Raw genomic sequence first — 20,373 nt, forward strand, 5'->3', positions numbered from 1 at the left:
GTTATTGTCCCTCAGCAGTCTGAGCAGCAGCCCAAGGCAAAGAAGGACTTATCTCCAAGAAATATGTGGGTGTGGCTTTTGCCTAATGGAGTGAACTGGAGTAAGACTCAGAGGAGACACACAGAGTTCAAAAATAATTATATTTGCATTAACATTATCAGCTTGCACCGAAAGAGATACACTACAAAATGTAAAGAGGGCTTTATATCCCCCAAATTCTACTGGGTGGTAACGGGCTGAGAACATGTTAACTGTCTATCTACACGGGCTACCTTTCACTGAAAGGAAAAATGACTCAGAGGATGGAACCAAGAGCCCAGCCTCCAAGATGGCCCCCAGCATTCCCCACCTTCTGGTATCCACACCTTTGGGTACTTCCTTCCTCCCCACACTGAATTAGACTGACCTGTGTAACCAGTATACTGTGGAGTGCCAGGGTGTGGTGTTTGAGGATAAGCCGTAAAAGCCATTGCAGCTTCCACCCTGCTCTCCTGGATCACCTGCTCTGGGGAAAACCAGCCACCATGTCGTGAAGACATTCAAGCAAGCCTACGGAGGTGCCCGCATGGTGAGGCATTGAGCCTCCTGCCAATGGTCGTGTGGGTGAGCCATCCTGGGTGGGCCCTCCAGCTTCCGTCAGGCTTCCAGAGGACTGTCGTGCCAGATACCATGGGATGACCCTCATGAGGGACTCCAAGCAAACCGACGCAGTTAAGCCGCACCAAAATACCTGACCCGTAAAAGCCAGGAGGTGATGTTTGTTGTTTTAAGATATGTCTTGGGGGTACTGTGTTAACATGATACACCTTAGTGTAATTCGTAGCATGTCTTAGGGTAATGCAACAGATCATTAATACAAGGAGAAAAACCAAGAGTGAGCTCATGAACGGTAGATGAACTCTTGTCTCAAGGGGACAGTGGACATGGGTGTAAGTGGTGAGGGACAGCCGAATGTCTCTTCCCTGGATGACAACAAGGCCCGAATAGCCATCCTTAGTTTCGTGTGGAAAACAGGAAAACCCCCACTACACTCAGTCTACTTGGTGCGAGAAAACTAAGAAGTATCTATCATTGTTCTCCAGGACCTCGTTGAAAACATGTTCTGCAAGTCTGCGATGCCTCTCAAGGACACTGCATAGATGTCTTGCTGAACTTATCCACTCTTTCAGTGGCCTTCTCGTGCGGACACGTCATGCCATTAGTGGGCTGTACGTGAACAGGGGAGCCCGCCGTGCAGCACCTAGACTGCTGGACTTGCCTAGGTGCTCATACAAGCGAACTCCAGGCTAAAGCAAAAGCTTCTCAAGATAGAAAAAGACTCTGAAAACCTTTTACCAAAAATGCTCACCACCACCTCAAATTTATGTTTTAATTTATCTTTGAAAGTACTTTCACGACATCTTATTTAAGCTCACAACCACCCGTGTGAGGAGGGTGGGTGGGTGGCTTTGTAGAAAAGGCAGATACGGGTCATTCCCAAATGAGGAAACAGGCTTCAATCGCTTGGTTAAGGCCACACAAACCATTCATGGTTGCAGGTCTCCTGGTATCAGGTTGAGTGCTTTTCTCCAAAAGATCCATGGAGCATTAACCAGGGACTATTCACCAGGCACCTTCTTTCTACAAATAATCTCAAAACAGCTCGAACGCCACCTTCCGCAGCAATCTATCTGCCTTATGCTTTAAGAAAAGAGAGAGGATTTTCTGAAACTGGAATTGTGGAAGGGGTGAAGATCCTCTGTCTTCTTTCCACATTGGTTCCTATGCAACTGTACAAACTGAATGTCTTACACAGCAGTCCTCAGGAGTGGCTGGACGGTAATGACACCCTTCAAAACATTCCTCATTGGAAGCTGCCTTCAGAGAACAAAACCTCTTCCCGGAAGAAAAGCAGTCTATTAGTTCAGAGTTATGTTTCATTTTTAAATTACAAATAGCATCATTCCCTTGACCATCTTCCTTAATCGGATTTTTATCCGTTTCCTAAATGTTACTCTATGCTCAGAGACCAAAACTTTACAAACACTGAGCATATGCAAACGTGCTGGTTACAGACTCTGAGGGGCTTACCCCAAAGACATTCCAGAAAGGTTAGAGCGATAGCACTAACAGAACACTAACACCTCTGAACAGAACTCCCCTGAGGAAGAAAACCCTCATAAGGGTTTGTATCAGGAATGTATGGCAACGATATTAATTAAAATAATGACTTGTCTGTGTTGAGTGGCACTTGATACATCTTGTCTAATTTAATCCTCAAAAGAATCCTATGAGGTAAGACACAGTTCTATTTGTTTAAAAATCAAACCTTACCATGTGATCACACAGGTGTAACGCCCTTATATCATAAAGGGCAAAGAGTAATTCCTAAAAACTACAGGAATGAATGGCTCATATAATGTCTCTCAAAAGCTTCCACCTCCTCAGAGGGTTGGTCTGTAGGGATCTGACCCAATTTGGTGGTTTTCACACAGTTTCAAGCCTGTTAGTGTTTTGCCACTGCTGTATCAGTGCATGTTTTAGTCTACTGTAACTGGACAGAGATAGTAGAGGACAGAAGTAAGTACATTTTTGACTTCTGAGAAACTCAAGACATTTCCAATTTTCCTCATCTCGCTCTGTGGCTCCAAAATGACTTCTATTGTACCCATCAAAAGGAGGAAGACACACGAAACCGCATCTCAAACTGATCTTTGCTTCTTTTTTTCTCCTATCATGGTTTGTTTGGTCCAAGAAGGTAAGAAATGAAGACTTCATCCAAGAATCTGTTCTTTTATTTCTTTTCTTTTTTTTTTTTTTTTTTTAAGTTATTGATTCATTTTGAGGTGGGGTGTGGGGAGAGAGAAGGAGAAAGAGAATCCCAAGCAGTCTCCCTGCCACTCGAGCTCACAAACCGTGAGATCACGACCTGAGCCAAGATCAAGAGTCAACTAAGTCACCCAAGTGCCCTTCCAAGAATCTATTAAGTAGCAATTTGAGGAGCCAAGATTTGCTACCAGGTATCCATTTGTATCTATCTACCTAGATATTGATGTAGATTTAGATAGAGATAGATACATTGTTTAATACTGTGTTTCTTGAAAACCATCTCACCAAGTGTGATCCGATCCGATCCGTGTTTCTAGCTCCTTCAGAGTGATCGAGCCACAGGAGAAGGCAGCCATATGAGAACCACTATGACCAAGAGGAAGACCGTCAGCCCATCCCAAACAAGACACCCGGAGGCATGACCCCCAGGACTTCTGCCGTGGCCATGTGCCTTAAACCAGTCGACTACTTCCTGGAGGTCAAATGGCTGAGCCTCATAACCCAGCTCCTTCTTGGCCTTCTCTAGACTAAAGTAATGTGTGACGCCAGTTTTGTAAACTTCTGTGCGGGTGAGGAAGGGCTGGAAGTTGTAGACCCGACCAAAAAGGAAGTGAGCCATTTCTGTCAGGAAAGCAAAACAGTAGATGAGGGTCAAGGGCAGGCGGATGGATGGGAACCTGTAGCCCAGGCCCTCAACCAGAGGCCGGAGGAACTCAAAGTTGTTCACGGGTCTGCCGTCCGAAATGAAGTAGGGCTGCCCAGAGGCCACGTGGCCCTTGGCAGCTGTCAGGGCCTCTGAGGCCAGAATGTGAGCCTGGACCAAGTTATCCACGTGGACAAATTCAACCAGGCTCCCAGGATCCCCATACACAAACTTGAAGAGACCCCTCTCAATGTAGCTCACTATCCTGGGAAGGTGCCTTTGTTCTCCAGGCCCGTAGATGCCAGCCGGCCTCAGAGCACAGGTTCTCAAGACACCATCACTTCTTACCAGGGTAGCACCATTGGCCTCCAGCACTTTCTTTTCTGCGATAGATTTGGTCCGAGAGTAGTGATCAGGATGGAGGTGAAGAGGTAGGTAAGGCAGAGATTCATCTCCATTTCTGATAACTTGACCTCCAAAGATGACATTGAAAGTGCTAGTGTAAACTAACCTTGGCACCCCTCTCCTCCTGCAAACCTGGAGGATGTGGTCTGTGCCCCCGACGTTGACTTCTTCAATCAGGCTTCGATTCAGCTGCTCCCGCCCCGACATGCCGTAAGAGGCGATATGGAACACACATGCAATGTCCACATCCTGGAAGGCTTTCTCCACATCACAGAGGTGGCGAATGTCTCCGTGTATAAACTTGACTCCCTCTGGCAAGGGATGAGCAGGGCTTTTGATGTCAAAGAGAATCACGTGGAATCCTTTCTGGTTCAGAGCACAGCCTAGGCTGAAACGAGGAAAAGCAAGTTAGATCGAATCGTGACTAAGCTATGCCTGACGAAAACCGCATAAAATAATTTACCAATCAATGTGGGGCTGACCCAAGTCTACTGGGCTTATCCTGAGTCCCCTCGCTTTACATGTTCATTGTGCAACAATCCCTTATGTAAGCACACAAACATTCAAAACTGAGGATCCACATATCCTTGCTTCTTCTATCTTCTCACATAGATGGTAGCAACTACAGGTTCCATTTTCCCCTCTGTTTTAGGACCCACCATCCATTCTTTGGGACATTCATGAATGATAACAGAGCTGCAAAGGAATAACTTATTATTTGGGGGCACCCGGGTGGCTCAGGCACTTGAGCCTCAGACTCCTGGTTTCGGCTCAGGTTGTGATCTCATGGTTCGTGAGTTCAAGCCCAGCATCGGGCTCCGTGATGACAGCGTGGAGCCTGCTTGGGATTCTCTCTCTCTCCCTGCCCTCCCCTGCTCACTTTCTCTCTCTCTCTCTTCAAAAACAAATAAATAAACATTAAAAAAAAGAGTAAGTATTATTTTAAAATGTTTTTGGTGGGCGCATTATCTACACCCGCCCCCAATTTAATGCTTTTACAAAGAATCTTTCTTAAAGTAGTATATATCTGTAGTTCTGAATTTCAATGTCTGAGCAGTGGGCAACCTAGTTCATTTCTGGTTTAACACTGTTCAAATGAGTAAAAGTCTACACTGTACTCATGTCAGAGTCAAAAGCTGTCATTTTTTTTCCAGCAACTACCAATAAAATAATTCCACAGACATGTTTATCGATGCACTGACCGGAAACCAAAATAGCCACCTCCTCCTGTAATAAGGACCGTTTCCTTCGGGGATTTGCGGGAGTCCATAGGTGGCAGTCAGGAGCTCACTGGACCTAGTAGAAAGAAATGCAACAATGTTACTGACCCCACCTGGCCTAGTGCTGCATCAGAAAAGGGGAGCTGGTAACAAGGCTTATGAAGACTCAGCAGAACGCCCAACAGAGGACGGGCACTCTGTGATGTCATTTCTCACACTTTCTTTGCTTGGAGCTCTAAGCGTTTGGGGATTGGTTGTCCCATTACCTTTCCACGTACCAAGGTCACATCTCTCAAAAGCACAGGGTTGCGGAAATGCTTGACGAGTTCTTCTGCATAACCGTACTAAGTACCTGAGATCGCCAGGAAAGCTAACCAGTCCACCATGCAGAGAGAGGTCAGTTGGTGGGACAGCTACGGAGGCTGTTTCTAAACACAGTGGATGTCAGTCACTGATATTTCAACCCAGACTTCCTCCCTGTATCTCCGTGATGTGGCGGCAATCTCCCTCCCTGACTTCATCTGGCGTTCTCCCGCCGCCCACTGGACTCCCTTTGAGATGCCAAGCCCGTCTGCAACTTGAGGGCTACACACACCTTCTATTTCACCTTAGTGGGAAGGGCTGTTCTTTGCCCGGCTGTACCTTTCCCAATCGCTAGGTCTGCCTGAATGTCACTTGCTCAGTCAGGGATGCTTCTCTGATTGCCCTAAGGGAGAGCCCCTGACCTTAAATACTGCTGTTGTTTCTTCCTGGCACATCTTATCACCTGAAAGTATCTTTTCTGTTTTAAACTATTGCTCTCCTTACAATAGAACATAAGTTCCATGAGAACTGAGACCTTCTGCCTTTTCCACTGACATGTCTTTTCCAGAACCTACCACATGGCAGATGTTCAACAAATATTTGTTGAATTTACGGGTGATTTTGAACACTGTGAAATACACCCAGCTGAGTAAAATTGTTTTGGGCACAAATGATGCAGGGCTCTGCAGTGTGTAAGAGTCATCGCTGTGTAAGTCAAAGAACACTGCCGCTTTCTTTTCTTTCTTTCTTTAACATTGCCATTTTCATTAAACTTCTCTCCTAAGAAATTCTGAGGGGTGCCTGGGTGGCTCAGTAGGTTAAGCATCTGACTCTAGATTTTGGCTCTGGTCATGATCTCACGGTTTGTGAGCGTGAGTCCCGCATCGGGCTCCATGCTGGCAGCGTGGAGCTTGCTTGCGATTCTCTAAGTAAATAAACAAACAGAAGTCTGGGTTACGGAATGAAAACAACACAAAGCTAAATGAGACGGAGCTCCTGCATTCTGGAACTGATGATGGAGTGAGGCTTTTGGAAGCAGCTAAACTACAAGGTGAAAAGGAGGAAACAAGATTGCTGTCCCGTGTTGGTGTAAGCAAGGTGCCGTGGGAGCACTGAGCTGGGCATGGAGAGAAACTGACTCTGAAGAGCACATCAGACAAGACTTCACTGCGAAGTGGGCATCAGAGCTGAAGGGTGACAACAAGAGGACTGAGGCAGGCTGAGACAGGCTGAGGGAGCATCATGAATGAACAGAACGGTGACGGGAAAGGCTGTGTTGGGCAATTAATAAGTGATTCAGGTGGGAAAGATAGCCTGGGGTCAGCTTGGAGACACCTCTGAGCTCCTGAAGGGGAACGTAAATTCTATTCTGCAGACAACCCAACAGCCACGCGCCCTCTGGTCCTTGCAAAAGATCAAACTTTTCCCAGAGGGAAGGAGAGCCTGAAAACCGACAAGGTCTGGGTAAGAGGTGACAGGGCTGTGCTAGAGGCCTATCAGTGAGGACACAATGCCAGGGTGCTCCGCTGAAATCAGGAGGTGAGCCGGCGAGGAACTGAGTGAGCCCACAGTGGGCAGCACCCAGGCGGAGTCTGAGGGGTGTGCCATCATTAACCCAAGCGACACACACAGGCTTTGAAAACGTTCTGTTTGGCTAACAGAGTTCTGATTCATAGGATGCCAGATAACAAAGTCTAAGATTTTTAAAAAAATTTTTAATGTTTAATTATTTTTTTTGAGAGAGCAAGCGAGCAGGGGAGGGACAGACAGAGCGGGAGACAAAGAATCTGAAGCAGGTTCCAGGCTCCAAGTTGTCAGCACAGAGCCCGACGTGGGGCTCGAACCCACGAACTGTGACATCATGACCTGAGCCGAAGTCAGATGCTCAACTGACTGAACCAAACAGACTGAACCACCCAGGCGCCCCAAGGTATTCTTAATATCTCCACAAGAATTCCACAGTAAGGGATTCAGAAAATGGACCAGGCCTCAGAGTCCAATTAAGAAAATTCCAACAGAAATTCTCCCTAATCTCTTAATTATTCTGTTTTTGAAACCACCCACTCCGGACCAGTCACAGGACCACAGGTCAGTCATGGCACATGTGCACATTAATCATGCTGGGAATGTACAAGTGCACATTATTAATGCTTCAGAGGACCTGCCAGGTCTATTCACCCTCCTTCTCATCAGCTTCCAACTACTGCCACAAGGATCCGAGGGGAGAACTTGTATGACTGACCTGATCAAGGGGTCAGACGAGAAAGGTGGCAATGAATAGGGGAAAAGTAATGATGGGGCAAGACAACGAGGAAAAGAAGCCTATCCACCAGGTGGGTAAAACCTTCACAGATCACCAGCCATTAACATCCCCACCCCGAGCTGCCTTCTTGCTTCCTGGCTCCCTACATCAAAAAGCACAGAAAACAACACAAAAAACAAAAAACACCGCAGTAAACACATCTCCCAGAAAACTGCAACAAACTTCCAAGAACACTAAGCCAGAAGGGAGAAGAAGCATATACAATTTTTCTTCAACTAGCTGCCTGACTTTTACATTCTTCATGGCTTCTGTTTTATTAATTAGTTACCATTTGATTCCTCCTGGGGCTGGGCACTCAGGCCAATGTTTATAATCACAATTACTTTAAGGCTCTTTCAAAACCCAGCTTAGTAATTGCTTTCCTCTGGGTGGAGGGGGGAAGGGTCACATCTGACCTGAGCAGTCATTCTATCAGATATGGGTTAAAGTTAAGTACATGATCTAAAAAAAGGAATCTTAATTACAAACAGGAAAAAATGAAATTTAAATCCGCCTGACCTCTTGATAATACTAAGATAAAGTGAGGGTAATAAAGTTGACATCTCACAGGGAAGTTATGAGAAAACTCATAAAAATGACTACGGGTACCTTAGACTTACAAAGACCTAATTAAATGCGAAGGATCAGTAATAAGAACCTTAGATTATGCACACAGTTCCTTCATCCCTTGAGTTCAAGTTGATGACGTTACTAACCCTCTGGTATTATAATGTAATATACAAATCTAGGTGCCACTGGAGTCCACAACAGATAGGAGGATTGAAGCCTGCTTTCATAAAAATAAAATTTTACTACGTTTGCTTTAAGCAAGATAAAATAACTCCAAGTAGTTTAACCCTGTGATGGTGTGTTTTAAATTACTGCCCAAGTACTACCTAGAGGCAAAAGGTAACTGTGTTCTTACTGGATTGAGATCAGGAAAATACATTGAGGCTAGAGGGTTTAGAAATGGTGCTGTTCAAATTCCATGCGTGATCTAAAAATTATTTGTGTTTAATATCAAGCAAAGCAATAAAGATGTTGTTAAAGATAAGGAGAGTAACCCTGATAGAGGTGAAGGGGGTGGGAGGTATACAACCTAAAAGGCCAAATACACTTGGAAAGAAAATTAACTGGAAAGTCGATATACTCATAACAGAGAGTAGCATTGTGGTTACTGGAGACTGGGGGTTGGAGGAAATGAGCCGGCACAAATTTCCAATAATAAGAGAGAGTAAGTTCTGGAGAACTAGTATACAGCAGTATATGTGACTACAGTCAACAACACTGTATTATATACCTGAAACCTGCTAAGAGTAGCTCTTGAAAGTTCTCAGCACACACGCAATAATTATGTGAGGTGCCTGAGATGTTAACATACTTTATTTTGGTTATTTCACAGTATAACAAATCATCACATTGCAAACCTTAAATTTACAGTGTTAGGTCAATTATCTCAATAAAGCTGGAAGAAAAAAATATCTTAAACTACCCCCCCCCCCCCACTGGGCTACAAATTATGCAAGTTGTACTGGTTGAGCTACTAGCTCTTGAAGCCAGGCCTGGCTCTTAACCCTGTGTGTCGCCCCCCCTGGGGTTGAGACAAGGCTGTACCACCGCTGCTACTATTACTTATTATGTTTTATTTAAATCTATTCACCTTTTTACAAGAAATACATTCATTTTAAGTGGGAACCTCACACTTCCACTGTAAGTGGGAACCACCCGTCCTATGGAAAGGTAGTATTTCTAGGAACTGCGAAATGACAAGTGATCAAGTCTAGCTAGATACAGATGCCTGCTGCAAACTCTGAGCTTGGGGCGGGGGGGGGGGTGTCTGCTGTTAAACACACACACACACACACACACACACACACACGAAGAAAAAAGGAAAACCCCCAGCGCCTAGACAGTGTGTGAGGTCTTCGCGACATTCTAGAAAGCCACGCGGCGCCCGGCTCGTTGGAATCCGAGAGAGCGCTGGAAAGGGAAGGACGTTCCCATCACCCGGGTGGACGTCACTCACTCCCGCGCCCCGTACCACCTGCCGCCCGGCTCGTCCCACCCCGGCCGCCACGACGCGCGGGTAGGGGCCGGGTCACCGACAGCCAGCTCGGCCCCGGGTCCCGGCGGAGCGGCGGTGGCCCTCCCGACCCAGGCCCGGGGCCCACTCACAGTGGCGAGAGACGGCAGCGCACGCAGGCCGTGAGAGACACGCTCGCCCCAGGCCGGTGCGTCCGCCACGACCACCCCCGCTGCGCGCGGGAGCCGTCGGGCCGGCCTCCTGGAGCCACTTCCGGGCCTCTCTAGGAAGCCCGGAGGTCTCGGCATCTCTATGATGTGCGGCCTCTCCCATCCTCACCTGGGCTGGGCCAGCAGGTCCACTCCAGGAATCTCTCTCAGGTGCCCAACCCGAGCGTTCCAGCCTCGCGGGAGCCCTTGCAGGGTCATCCCTACAGCTATTCCCACCTCCACTGTCTGCTTTTAGACTTCCGCCTCCGTTTTTGTGTCCCCACAGGGCTGAGCACAGTGACTGGTAACTGGGGAGGGGGGCGGTGCTCAGCTCAGTCAGTACTGCTGGGATGGATGATGGATGATAGGTGGATGGATGATGGATGAGGCTCCATGAAACTACTGAATAGTCACTCTCCAGGTCTTTTCAACTCTCTAGCTCGGAGTCTCCACGTTTATGTATGTCTATATGTTTTCCCGTGTCCCTGATTTACCCTAGTTTTTTTCCGGTTCCAGGTGTGAGGGAATGAAAGCAAGACACCAGTAGGGTCTGCTACGCATCAGAATCCTGTAATGCTGTGCTTTAAAAAAAAAAAAAAGTTTTTTTTATTACATAAAAAATTTTTTAATGTTTATCTTAGAGAGAGAGAGCGAGAGAGAGAGCGAGCGAGCATGACCTGGGGAGGGACAGAAAGAGAGGGAGAGACAGAATCCAAAGCAGGCTCCAGGCTCTGGGCTGTCAGCTCAGAGCCCAACACAGGGCTCGAACTCATGAACTGTGAGATCATGACCTGAGCTGAAGTGGGACGCTTAATGGACTGAGCCACCCAGGTGCCCCTAAAAAGAATTGTTTATTTATTTTTGAGGTAAAGCATGCACGAGTGAGGGGCAGAGAGAGGGGGACAGAGTTTTCTAAAGTAGGCTCTGCGTTGACAGCGGACAGCCCGATGCGGGGCCCAAACTCACAAGCCACGAGATCATGACCTGAGCCAAAGTTGGATGCTTAGCCGACTGAGCAACCCAGGAGCCCCAGTGCTGTGCTTTTTAAGGGTGCTCCATGTTGGCTTGCGGAGGAGTGGGGTTTCTGTCCAACCCCACTGATTCCCTTGGACACAGCTCCTGAAGTGGCTTGTGACCTGAGCCCTAAGGAACAAGTAGGAGGTGGCCCAAGGAGAAGAGAAGAAAGGAACATTTTGGTGGAAAAAATAACAGGGCAAAAGCATAGAGTCAGGATTGAATGCCACATGCCTGAGGAATAAAGAGGCACTGGAGGCTAACGATATTTGTGGAGATCGAAAGGAGAGGAGAGGGAGAGGAAAAGGGAGACACAGTTCTGTATAGTACTCAGACCAATTAATCTGAAGGGAAAGACCATTGTCTACATTGGGACTGTCCAGGAGGATTCAGCAAGACAGCAGAAGTCTGTAGGTGGGAGAGGGCGTGATCCAGACCCCCATATTCCACCCTTTCTCAGAATTAACCTCTTGACTGCTGCTGGAGCTTCCTCAGAGCTCTGCTGTGGTTTCAGGACACCGCAGCATCTGAAAACACTGATACACTTTGAGGGTGTCTGTCTGCCCCTCGAGATCGTTTCTCCAGGAGGCCACACTTTCAGGGGTGGTGGTGTTCAGACAGGATGTGTTGTGATCAGCTAGGAGGTGTCATATTAACGTCTCACCTATAGTATAGTAGTGAGCATGAAGTGATGAATAACTTCCCTTTCTAGTCTTTAGGCTTAGAGCAAGTATAGCAAGGAGGTAAGGAACAGACCTTGGAGTCAGAGCAGTGGGGATTGGAACCCTGGCTCTGTATAGAAGAGTCCCGAACTGATGAAATGAGGTGAGGTCTGTGTCCTCCTCAGACCCCTCCTGGGCAATGTTAGCTGCTTTTGTTATAGATCATCTTCAAGACTACGTGTGCAAAATTTGGGCGGGAATATTCACATCAGCATTATTCATAAGCGCTCCAAAGAAGAAGTAATCCAAATGCCCATCAGTGGGTAAATGGATACATAAAATGTGGTCTGTCCATACGAATAGAGTATTATTCACCTGTAAAAAGCAACCAAGTACAGGTCTTCCTCGACTTGCAGTGGGGTTATGTCCTGATGAAGCCATCGTAAACTGAAAATATCGTAGGTCGAAACTGCATTTAATTCCCCTAACCTACTGAACATGACAGCTTAGCCTCCCCTCCCTTAAATGTGCTCCGAATACTTACATTAGCCTACAGTCGGGCAAAATCATCTCACATAAAGCCTATTTTATAATAGTGGTGAGTGTCTCGTGTAATTTGTCAAATACTGTACTGAAAGTGACAAACGGAACTGTTGTAGGCGGACAGACGGTTGTGTCTCAGTTGTTCCCCCTCCTGATCGTGTGGTTGACTGGGAGCTTTGGCCTGCTGCTGCTGCCTGGAGTCACGAGAGAGGATCGTCCAAAAAATCGGTAGCCTGGGAACAGATCCTTATTCCCGATTCCCAATTCCAAGGGTGGTTTCTACCCAAGGCCCACAGCTTTCTCACCATCAGAAAGTTGAAAAATCGAAAGTCACACCCCTGTAAGTCTGGAGTCAGGGGCCGTCTGTAGTGATATGGGCTACTGCATGGATGGCCCTAGAAAACATTATGCTCGTGTTTTTACTAGCCAGCTTCAGAAGCCAGTCACACAAGACCACGTACTGCATGATTTCACGTATGTGACATGTCCATAGGCAAATCCATAGAGACAAAAAGCCGATTGGTGGTTGCCAGCGGCTGGGAGGTTTGGGGTGAGATGGGGAGTGACTGGTCATGGGTGCAGAGTTCCTTTCTGCAGTGACGGAATGTGGTGATGGCTGCACACCTGTGCGAATACTAAAAACCACTGATTTGTATCATTTAAATGGGTGGGTTTTATGATATGTACATTAGACATCTCCATACAACTGTCATTAAAAACAGATTACACCTACAATATTGTCAGTCTCATTGTAATTGCAATGTTGTCTGAGTAGGAGAGGACAGGATGGCCCATCATTCTGGACATGCCCACAGAAGCGTGTCATAGGAGGCAGAATCAATACAGGTAAAAGTTGAGGAACCATTGCCTTAGGGAAATAAGCATAATTCTCCTTTCCACCATCTCAATATGGAGGCTTTGCGCCCCCCGCCCCGGACGCTGCTGTCACCTTCCTCCTTCTCAGGGCAAGGAGGAGAGAGTACAAAGCAGAAGGAAAAGTAAGGTTTGAATAATAAATGCTTTCCAATTAGCTGCCTTGAAAACTGAGAGTCGGCTTGTATTAATCTTCATGATCAAATTACTTCATTTTGTCTCTCGTCTAACTGCTCGGGTAATTTTATGCCAGGATTATTTTAGTCATCCTAATTATGCAGGCATCAATATTTAGTGGGTGTTTACCTAACCCACTGCGTACCCAGAGGCGTTCTTCCCTCAGAGACCACGGCAGTACAATATAATATGAATAGGCATGCAAGGTATAGAAATGAAGTCCCTTTGATTTCTCCCTCCTTGTTTGTAAGGAACGTTCAGGTGGTGTTTCTTGAAAGAACAACGTGTGTCCTATTCAGATGCATCTACAAAAGGCAGTGCTGTCCGTGTTACCAGTTCATTATATGATACTAAATGCAATTCTTGTGCAGATGTTTCATTAGGGATTCAGTGATGCAAGACAAATTAAAATTCACCGTTTGTTTAGATTTTCTTTTTGGCAAAGAACCTTTCCTCGCTAGTCGCCTCGTGTTTGAATTTCTGTCACTGGCAATATCACTGACCCCCTTTCCCTTTGGAACCCCTTCTCCTTTGAGAGAATGCTCTCTCAGTCTGCTCACTGTGCTCCTCTCAGTCTTTTCCTCCTCGTCCTTCATCCCGTCCTCTCCATTTTCTTTCTTTGGCCCCTTTGTATATTCTTCCCAGCTCTTAACTGGGTACAACCCACGATTCAACCTCCAGCTTTCTTTTCTTCTACATCTACATCCTTTGCCTAAAAGAAGTCATTAGTTATCTTGGTTTCAACTCTGAACGCAGCCCGAGAGACCCCCGAACATGTATAAGCTTGCCCCTAGGAGGTATTGATGGGGACCGTCCACCTGTGTGAACCTCATGTCCAAAGGTGTATTCCTTATCTCAAGCAATACCTGGCATTGGCTGCATTTTTTTGACATTTTCTTTTCCTTCATTCAGATATCCATTTAATTTTGCCTTGCAAAGTGTCTTGGACCCATACTCTCTTGCCATTCCTTCTGCTTCCTTTCTATTTTCCTGAGGGCCTCCCGAAAGAGTAATATCCCAGGGTGCCATCAGGTTAATCTTGGCCATCTTCGGAGTTTGAATATCTCTTAGACAATCCATCCTGAGGCCAGGCCATGGAGCTGCCCTCTCACTCACTTCCTCCCCTCCAGGGTCTAAAAACACCATGCTCCTGTACCACTTTCTCAAGTCCTGTGGAGTGACGCAAAACTGATGGTAGGATGTGAAATGAAACACTGCCAGGGCACCACATGGACCACCGGACTTGGGAATGCGGAAAGAGAGAGAGACTAGGGCAGGGGCCTCTGCCTACCAGTGGGTTGGCTCTGTGAATGGCCATTCTTCTTTCACTAAGAAGCATCTTGTTTAACTAACTAGGTGTTCTCCAGCTGAGTAAATCAAAACAGTTAATTTCAATACAATCGCAGGATAATATTTTTGCTTAAATAATCTTATCGAGTGTCTTAAATATATTTTACAATAACTTTGTGGCCGATTTACCTCATTCAACCTATGGAAGATATTCACCATATAATTGGCACAGCCTTCCACCTTGCCAAATCCATCAGCCAGATCAAAGGATTTGAATTCTTTTTGACTTAAATGCCCCAAATGATGCTTAATGATCAGCTGTTAGAAAAAAAGATTTCATATTTCATTTTATTTATTGAAAAATGTGTATTTATTTTGAGAGAGAGAGAGAGAGAGAGAGAGAGCAGGGGAGGGGCAGAGAGAGGAGACAGAGAATCCCAAACAACCTCTGCACTGTTAGTGCAGAGTCCAATGTGGGGCTCAAACTCATGACCGTGAGATCATGAACTGAGCCAATATCAAGAGCCAGATGCTTAACCAACTGAGCCACCCAGGTGCCCTTCATATTTCATTCTAAATAAGTATATCAGCACCCTCATGGCAATTATTTCACTTTTGGTAGATAGATTGACCGAGTGTAGAGTTTGTTATTGTTGTCATGCATTTGTTACTGACATTATTTTCATGGGACAATGTAGAGCATGTTAAGAGGAAAGGAAGTGGGGGGCAGGGCACACTGAGCAGGAGACATCTGAGCAAGGAAATATAGGAGGCCAGGAAATTTGGCAAGTGGACAAGAGCATTCCAGGCTGAGGGAAAAGCTCCCAGGCAGGAGTATGTTTGAGGACTGGCAAGGAGGCCCTTGTGACTAAAATGGAGTGAATGAGGAGACGGAAGTCAGAGATGTGGTCCAAGAGCTACAGGGCACAAAACATATGGCCATGGAGCCATTTAAGGATTTTGGCTCTGACACTGACTCTGGGTGAGATGGGGAGACTCTGGCAGGTTTGCAGCAGACGGGTGATGTGACAGGGTCGAGGTTATCCAATTATTTCTCTGGTGCTGGGTTGAGGGTAGACTGTAAGGAGACAAGGGTGGAATCAGAGGGATCTATCAGAAGGCTGTGGCTGCAATCCAGGTGAGAGGTGATGGCGGCTCGGACCAGGTTGGCAGCAGTGGAGTGATCAGGTAGGGGGTCTATTCTGAAGGTAGGGCCAGCAAGATTCCTTGATAGATTGGATGTGGGTTGAGTCAAAGAGCCGAGACAAGGGGATTCCAACATGAGTGTGCTCAGCTACTAGAAGGGTGAGGCTGCCCTCACTGAGATGCTGTGATGTGCTTCTGGAACACACACATCCTGAACCAGGACTTGAGTGAGCTGTGAGCTGCTAACTCTGCAGGGCAGAGGGAGGAGAAGCTGAAGGTGGTGTGACAGTAAGGGAAGGAGGAAGAGGAGGGGGTTAAAGAGAGAGTGGGAAAAGCTCAAGGAAGGACCTATGAGCTCAGTGGAGTCCACAGTGGTGGAGGTAGGAGGACATGAAGGGTCTTCTTAGAAGGTAGAGTTCCTGTCAGTGTTCTACACACTGTGGTGGCTGTGTTATCTTCCACAACAAACTACCAGAGACTGAGTGGCCTAAACAACAGAATGTGCTGTCTCATAGTTCTGGAGGCCAGGAGTCTGAAATCAAGGTGTGGCTGGGGTCATGCTGCTTCTGAAGCCTTTAGTGGAGGATCCTTCCTTGTCTCTTGCAGCTTCTGGAGGCTCCAGGCATTCCTTGGCTGTGGCCACATCACTCCAATTTCTGCCTCCATCTTTACAGGGCCTTCACCCCATATGGCCCTCCCTCTTTTTCTCTTCTATTTCCTATAAGGATACCTGTCATTGGATTTAGGGTCCATCCTGATCCAGAATGATCTAATCTAAAGATGTTAACTTCACCGAAAGTGAAGAAGGAAGCCCCTGCCCCTCTCAAAGCCGAAGCCAAAGCAGAGGCTTTGAAGGCCACGTAAGCAGTGCTGAAAGGCGTCCACAGTCACACAAAAAAGTAGATCCGCAGGTCACCCACACTCTGACAGTACAAGACATTGTGTCTCTGAAGACAGCCCAAATATCCTCAAAAGGGCTCCCCAGGAGAAACAAGCTCACCACTAGGCCATCATCAAGTTCCCCCTGACTCCCGAGTCAGCCATGAAGAAGATAGAAGACAACAACACACTTGTGTTCATTGTGGGTGTCAAGACCAATAAATCCCAGATTAGACAGGCTGTGCAGAAGCTCTGTGACATTGACATGGCCAACGTCAACACGCTGATCAGGCCCAATGGAAAGAAAAAAAGGCATATGTTCAACTGGCTCCTGACTATGATGCTTTGGACATGCCAACAAAGATGGGATCATGTAGACTGAGTCAAGCTGGTAAAATCTAAATATAAATTTTTCACCATAAAAAAATAAAAAAATAAGGAACAAATAAAGATCCTTAACTTGATTACACTGGCAAAGACGCTTTTTTTCCCAAATAATGTCACATTCACAGGTGCATGGCGCTAGGACGTAGACATATCTTTTTGGAGCCACTATTCACCCCACTACAGTGACGTACATGATTCCTCTACCCCTCCTTCTCTCCCAGGCCCAACTCCCAGGTCTTTAAAACTAGGAGGAACTTCACTACAGTTGACTTTACTGCTATACATTTTGTTTTGCAAACAGAAAAGAGAAGTTGAATTTCACAATGAATCCAGAATGGTTGAGAGAGGCAGTGACTGACAAGACACAGAAAAAATTCTGGAAGGGTAGGTCCCTAGGATCTGGAAGAAACCTAGGCAAGGCCGTGGGATACGGAATTTGAGCCAATATTATCTGGATCCCAGCGTTTGGAAAGTTCTAGCTGATACCTGGGTTATCAGGACAAAAAATATGATCACACTATATATTCTACTTTGTAAGCTGCTCTCCTTTCTCAAGAAATGTTGCAAACATTTCCCCAAGTCATTAAATATTCTTCAACAACATGATTAAAAAAAATTTTTTTTTTACACTTATTTATTTTTGAGAAACAGAGTGAGACAAAGGATGAGCGGGGGAGGGACAGAGAGACAAGGAGACACAGAATCTGAAACAGGCTCTGGGCTCTGAGCTGTCAGCACAGATCCCGATGCGGGGCTCAAACCCACAAACTGTGAGATCATGACCTGAGCCGAAGTCGGGGGCTCAACCGACAGAGCCACCCAGGCACCCCTACAACATGATTTTTAATGGCCATATAGCAGTCCATCAAATGAAAGTCCTGTAATTTATATAACAAATCCTTTATGGTTAGCCATTTAGGATGCTTCTATGCTTTACATATGATAAATAACACTGAAATGAACAACTTCCTCTATAAATCATCATGCACATCTTTGATTATTTTCAAATGGGCTCATTTTAAATAACCATGAACAATTTTGCAATAGCAATTTCTGCTCATTGTTTTTTTTATGAACTCAAACTTTCCCTTCAGGCAAAAGGAAAAAAAAAAATGGAAAAGAAGTTCCTGGAACATCTGGCTTATGGTGTAATTTACTTTTGGTATTCAGCTGTGCTCCCAAATTTTGAAATGTTGTCTTTCTAATAGACTCATCCTAGATTTAATCTCCCTTCTGGAGATACAGATGCAAGTATGTTTTCTTCTGTGAACTTCCAGCCTGGGAGCCTTGACTATATGAGGGAAGCCATGCCAAACTGTACATTGGTTGCTTTCATCCACTTCTCAATTTGTAAGTCCCTAGAAGGAAGGGACAGAAACTGAAAGAAAGGAGTTTTTGTTGACACCAAGAAGATCCTTGTGATAATGGCTGCCATTGAAAACTCTGATATGCCAGGCCTTTTACATATATTAGCTTTATAACCAATATGAGGTACAAATTATTATCCCGCTGTTGGTGCAAGACTGTGGCTCAGAGCAGAGAGGGCAGTTCACACAGTCAAGTAAATAGCAGAGCTGCATTTCAGAACTTAGCTCACTCAAAGCTACCGTATTGTCTGTTAGTGAGACTCTTTTGAATTTTGAACACTGGGAAGATTTCACACCAAAACTTGGGGAGACATGTAGGCTTGCCAGCTTTTAATTTTGCCACGTAAGGGCATCAAAACAGAAGCAACAACTAGCTTGTGATATCCTATCACCACCATTTCATTCACCAAAAGATATTTTAATGCCAAAAAGAGAGGAAAGCTATATAGTCTCTGAAGGTAATCCTTTAAATTGTATGAATTCAGCTTATGAAGATCAGTAGATTGCACTTAATGATGACCATCAGGTCACCATGGACCAGTGAAAAGTGGTTACCATCTCTAGACCACATTTAAGAATTGCACCCAGGGACACCTGGGTGGCTGTCGGTTAAACATCTGACTCTTGATTTCGGCTCGGGTCATGATCTCCCGGTTCATGAGATTGAGCCCAGCTGTCAGCACAGAGCCTGTGTGGGAGTATCTCTCTCCTTCCCTCTCTGCCCCTCCTCCACTCGTGCTCTCACTCTCTCTCAAAAATAATCAATAACCTTAAAAAAAAATAATTGCTTTCAGAAGTCATGTTACCATCAGTGCCTTGATGGAATGATTGCTCGGGCTTGGCCGACAGACATGGAAGGAGATTCGTGGCCTTCCTTCTGCTGCAGGAAGAAGCTGGCAAAACATTCATTCAGCCATTGAGAGTGGGGCATTCGTGCCATTATTCTCTTCTCTATTCAGGGTAGAATTTTCATACTCTGGTCCTTCCCAAGAGGGTGGAAAGGAAGTGAGGACAGAGACAGAGGCTATAGATTCATTTCAAGACATTTAAGGGAAAAGGAGAAGGGAGAGAGATCTGGATACACGGGCAGAAAGATTTTTATACATGCTGATTCCTTAATGTATCTCTGAGAAGTAGAGCTGTATTAGGTGGAGACCCCTTGTCGGTAAATAAGTGGATAAGTCAAAATAGAACTCAGGGATCTTTCAAGCTGGCTCTTTACGAATGTTATTGTTTTGATACACAATGTATGGGAGGCAAGGACAATGGGTTAATGAGTGTATGTTAATGTGTGTGGGTTTCACTTTTTCATTCTTGACGCCGTTCTGCTCTTTGCTGTGGTTAGTGCTAAGAAGAGAAAGAAATGAACCCAAGAACAAGATCAGAGATCAAAATATCAGGATTTAGCACACCACTTCCTATGGACAGAATCTCTAACTTCTTCCTTAAGTCTCATGAGTGTGAAGTTCTATTGTCTTAAGAGCAGGGCCCTATACCTTTCTCACTTTGGTTCCCAAATGACAGTCCATTGCTTGCTGCCAATTAGTGACAAAACTTTTACCATTCTGGGGGGCTCTCTGAAAAATGAGGACAATATAAGAAGTTTCTCATAAAGTTTAATTTATTCAGTATAAGAGACCACATTTTATTCTGACACTGTCTACTTTTCTTTAGTGTTAAAATATCTTTTCTTTTGTGGACCGTTGATAGTTGATTTTTTTATTAAAAAAGCTTTTTTAATGTTTTATTTATTTTTGAGACAGAGAGAGACAGAGCATGAGTGGGGGAGGGGCAGAGAGCAAGGGAGACACAGAATCTGAAGCAGGCTCCAGGCTCTGAGCTGTCAGCACAGAGCCCCATGTGGGGCTCGAACCCACGAACTGTGAGATCATGACTTGAGCCGAAGTTGGACGCCTAACCAACTGAGCCACCCAGGCACTCCCGTTGATAGTTGATTTTTAAATGCATTTTCACTTGGCAAACTTAAATAGTGGAGATTCAATGTCTACCCCTCACCTTTTGAAAAGATTGCACAGATCTATGAAGTACAAAAGTTGGGAAATACTGATCTAGGCAGTTTTATTATTTAGTTGCAGTCCAATTATTTAGTTACAGTCCCAGG

The 20,373-nt window shown here is 45.6% G+C and overlaps 1 protein-coding gene and 1 pseudogene across 1 annotated transcript; one reads left to right on the forward strand and one right to left on the reverse strand.

The window, feature by feature from the left end:
- Window positions 1–2,877: 2,877 nt before the first annotated feature.
- On the reverse strand, window positions 2,878–9,939 carry SDR42E1 (short chain dehydrogenase/reductase family 42E, member 1). The gene is made up of 3 exons (XM_047079269.1): window positions 9,857–9,939; window positions 5,059–5,152; window positions 2,878–4,244 (listed from the first exon to the last, which is right to left on the reverse strand). The coding sequence occupies exons 2-3, from the start codon at window positions 5,124–5,126 to the stop codon at window positions 3,131–3,133; spliced, it is 1,182 nt and encodes a 393-aa protein (XP_046935225.1). The 5' UTR covers window positions 5,127–5,152; window positions 9,857–9,939; the 3' UTR covers window positions 2,878–3,130.
- Window positions 9,940–16,398: 6,459 nt separating this feature from the next.
- LOC124510773 (60S ribosomal protein L23a-like) lies at window positions 16,399–16,899 on the forward strand (annotated as a pseudogene).
- The last annotated feature ends 3,474 nt before the right edge of the window (window positions 16,900–20,373 follow it).

This window comes from Lynx rufus, unplaced genomic scaffold (assembly GCF_022079265.1).
Source record: "Lynx rufus isolate CCGP_SWC_20201006 ecotype Redwood Valley unplaced genomic scaffold, mLynRuf1.p SCAF_16, whole genome shotgun sequence".
NCBI lineage: Eukaryota > Metazoa > Chordata > Mammalia > Carnivora > Felidae > Lynx > Lynx rufus.

Coding starts and splice junctions, on each gene's coding strand:
- SDR42E1 (XM_047079269.1), bottom strand. CDS start 5,126: ATGGACTCCCGCAAATCCCCGAAGGAAACGGTCCTTATTACAGGAGGA. Junction 4,245..5,058: donor GGTGGCTATTTTGGTTTCCG/GTCAGTGCATCG, acceptor TCCTCGTTTCAG/CCTAGGCTGTGCTCTGAACC.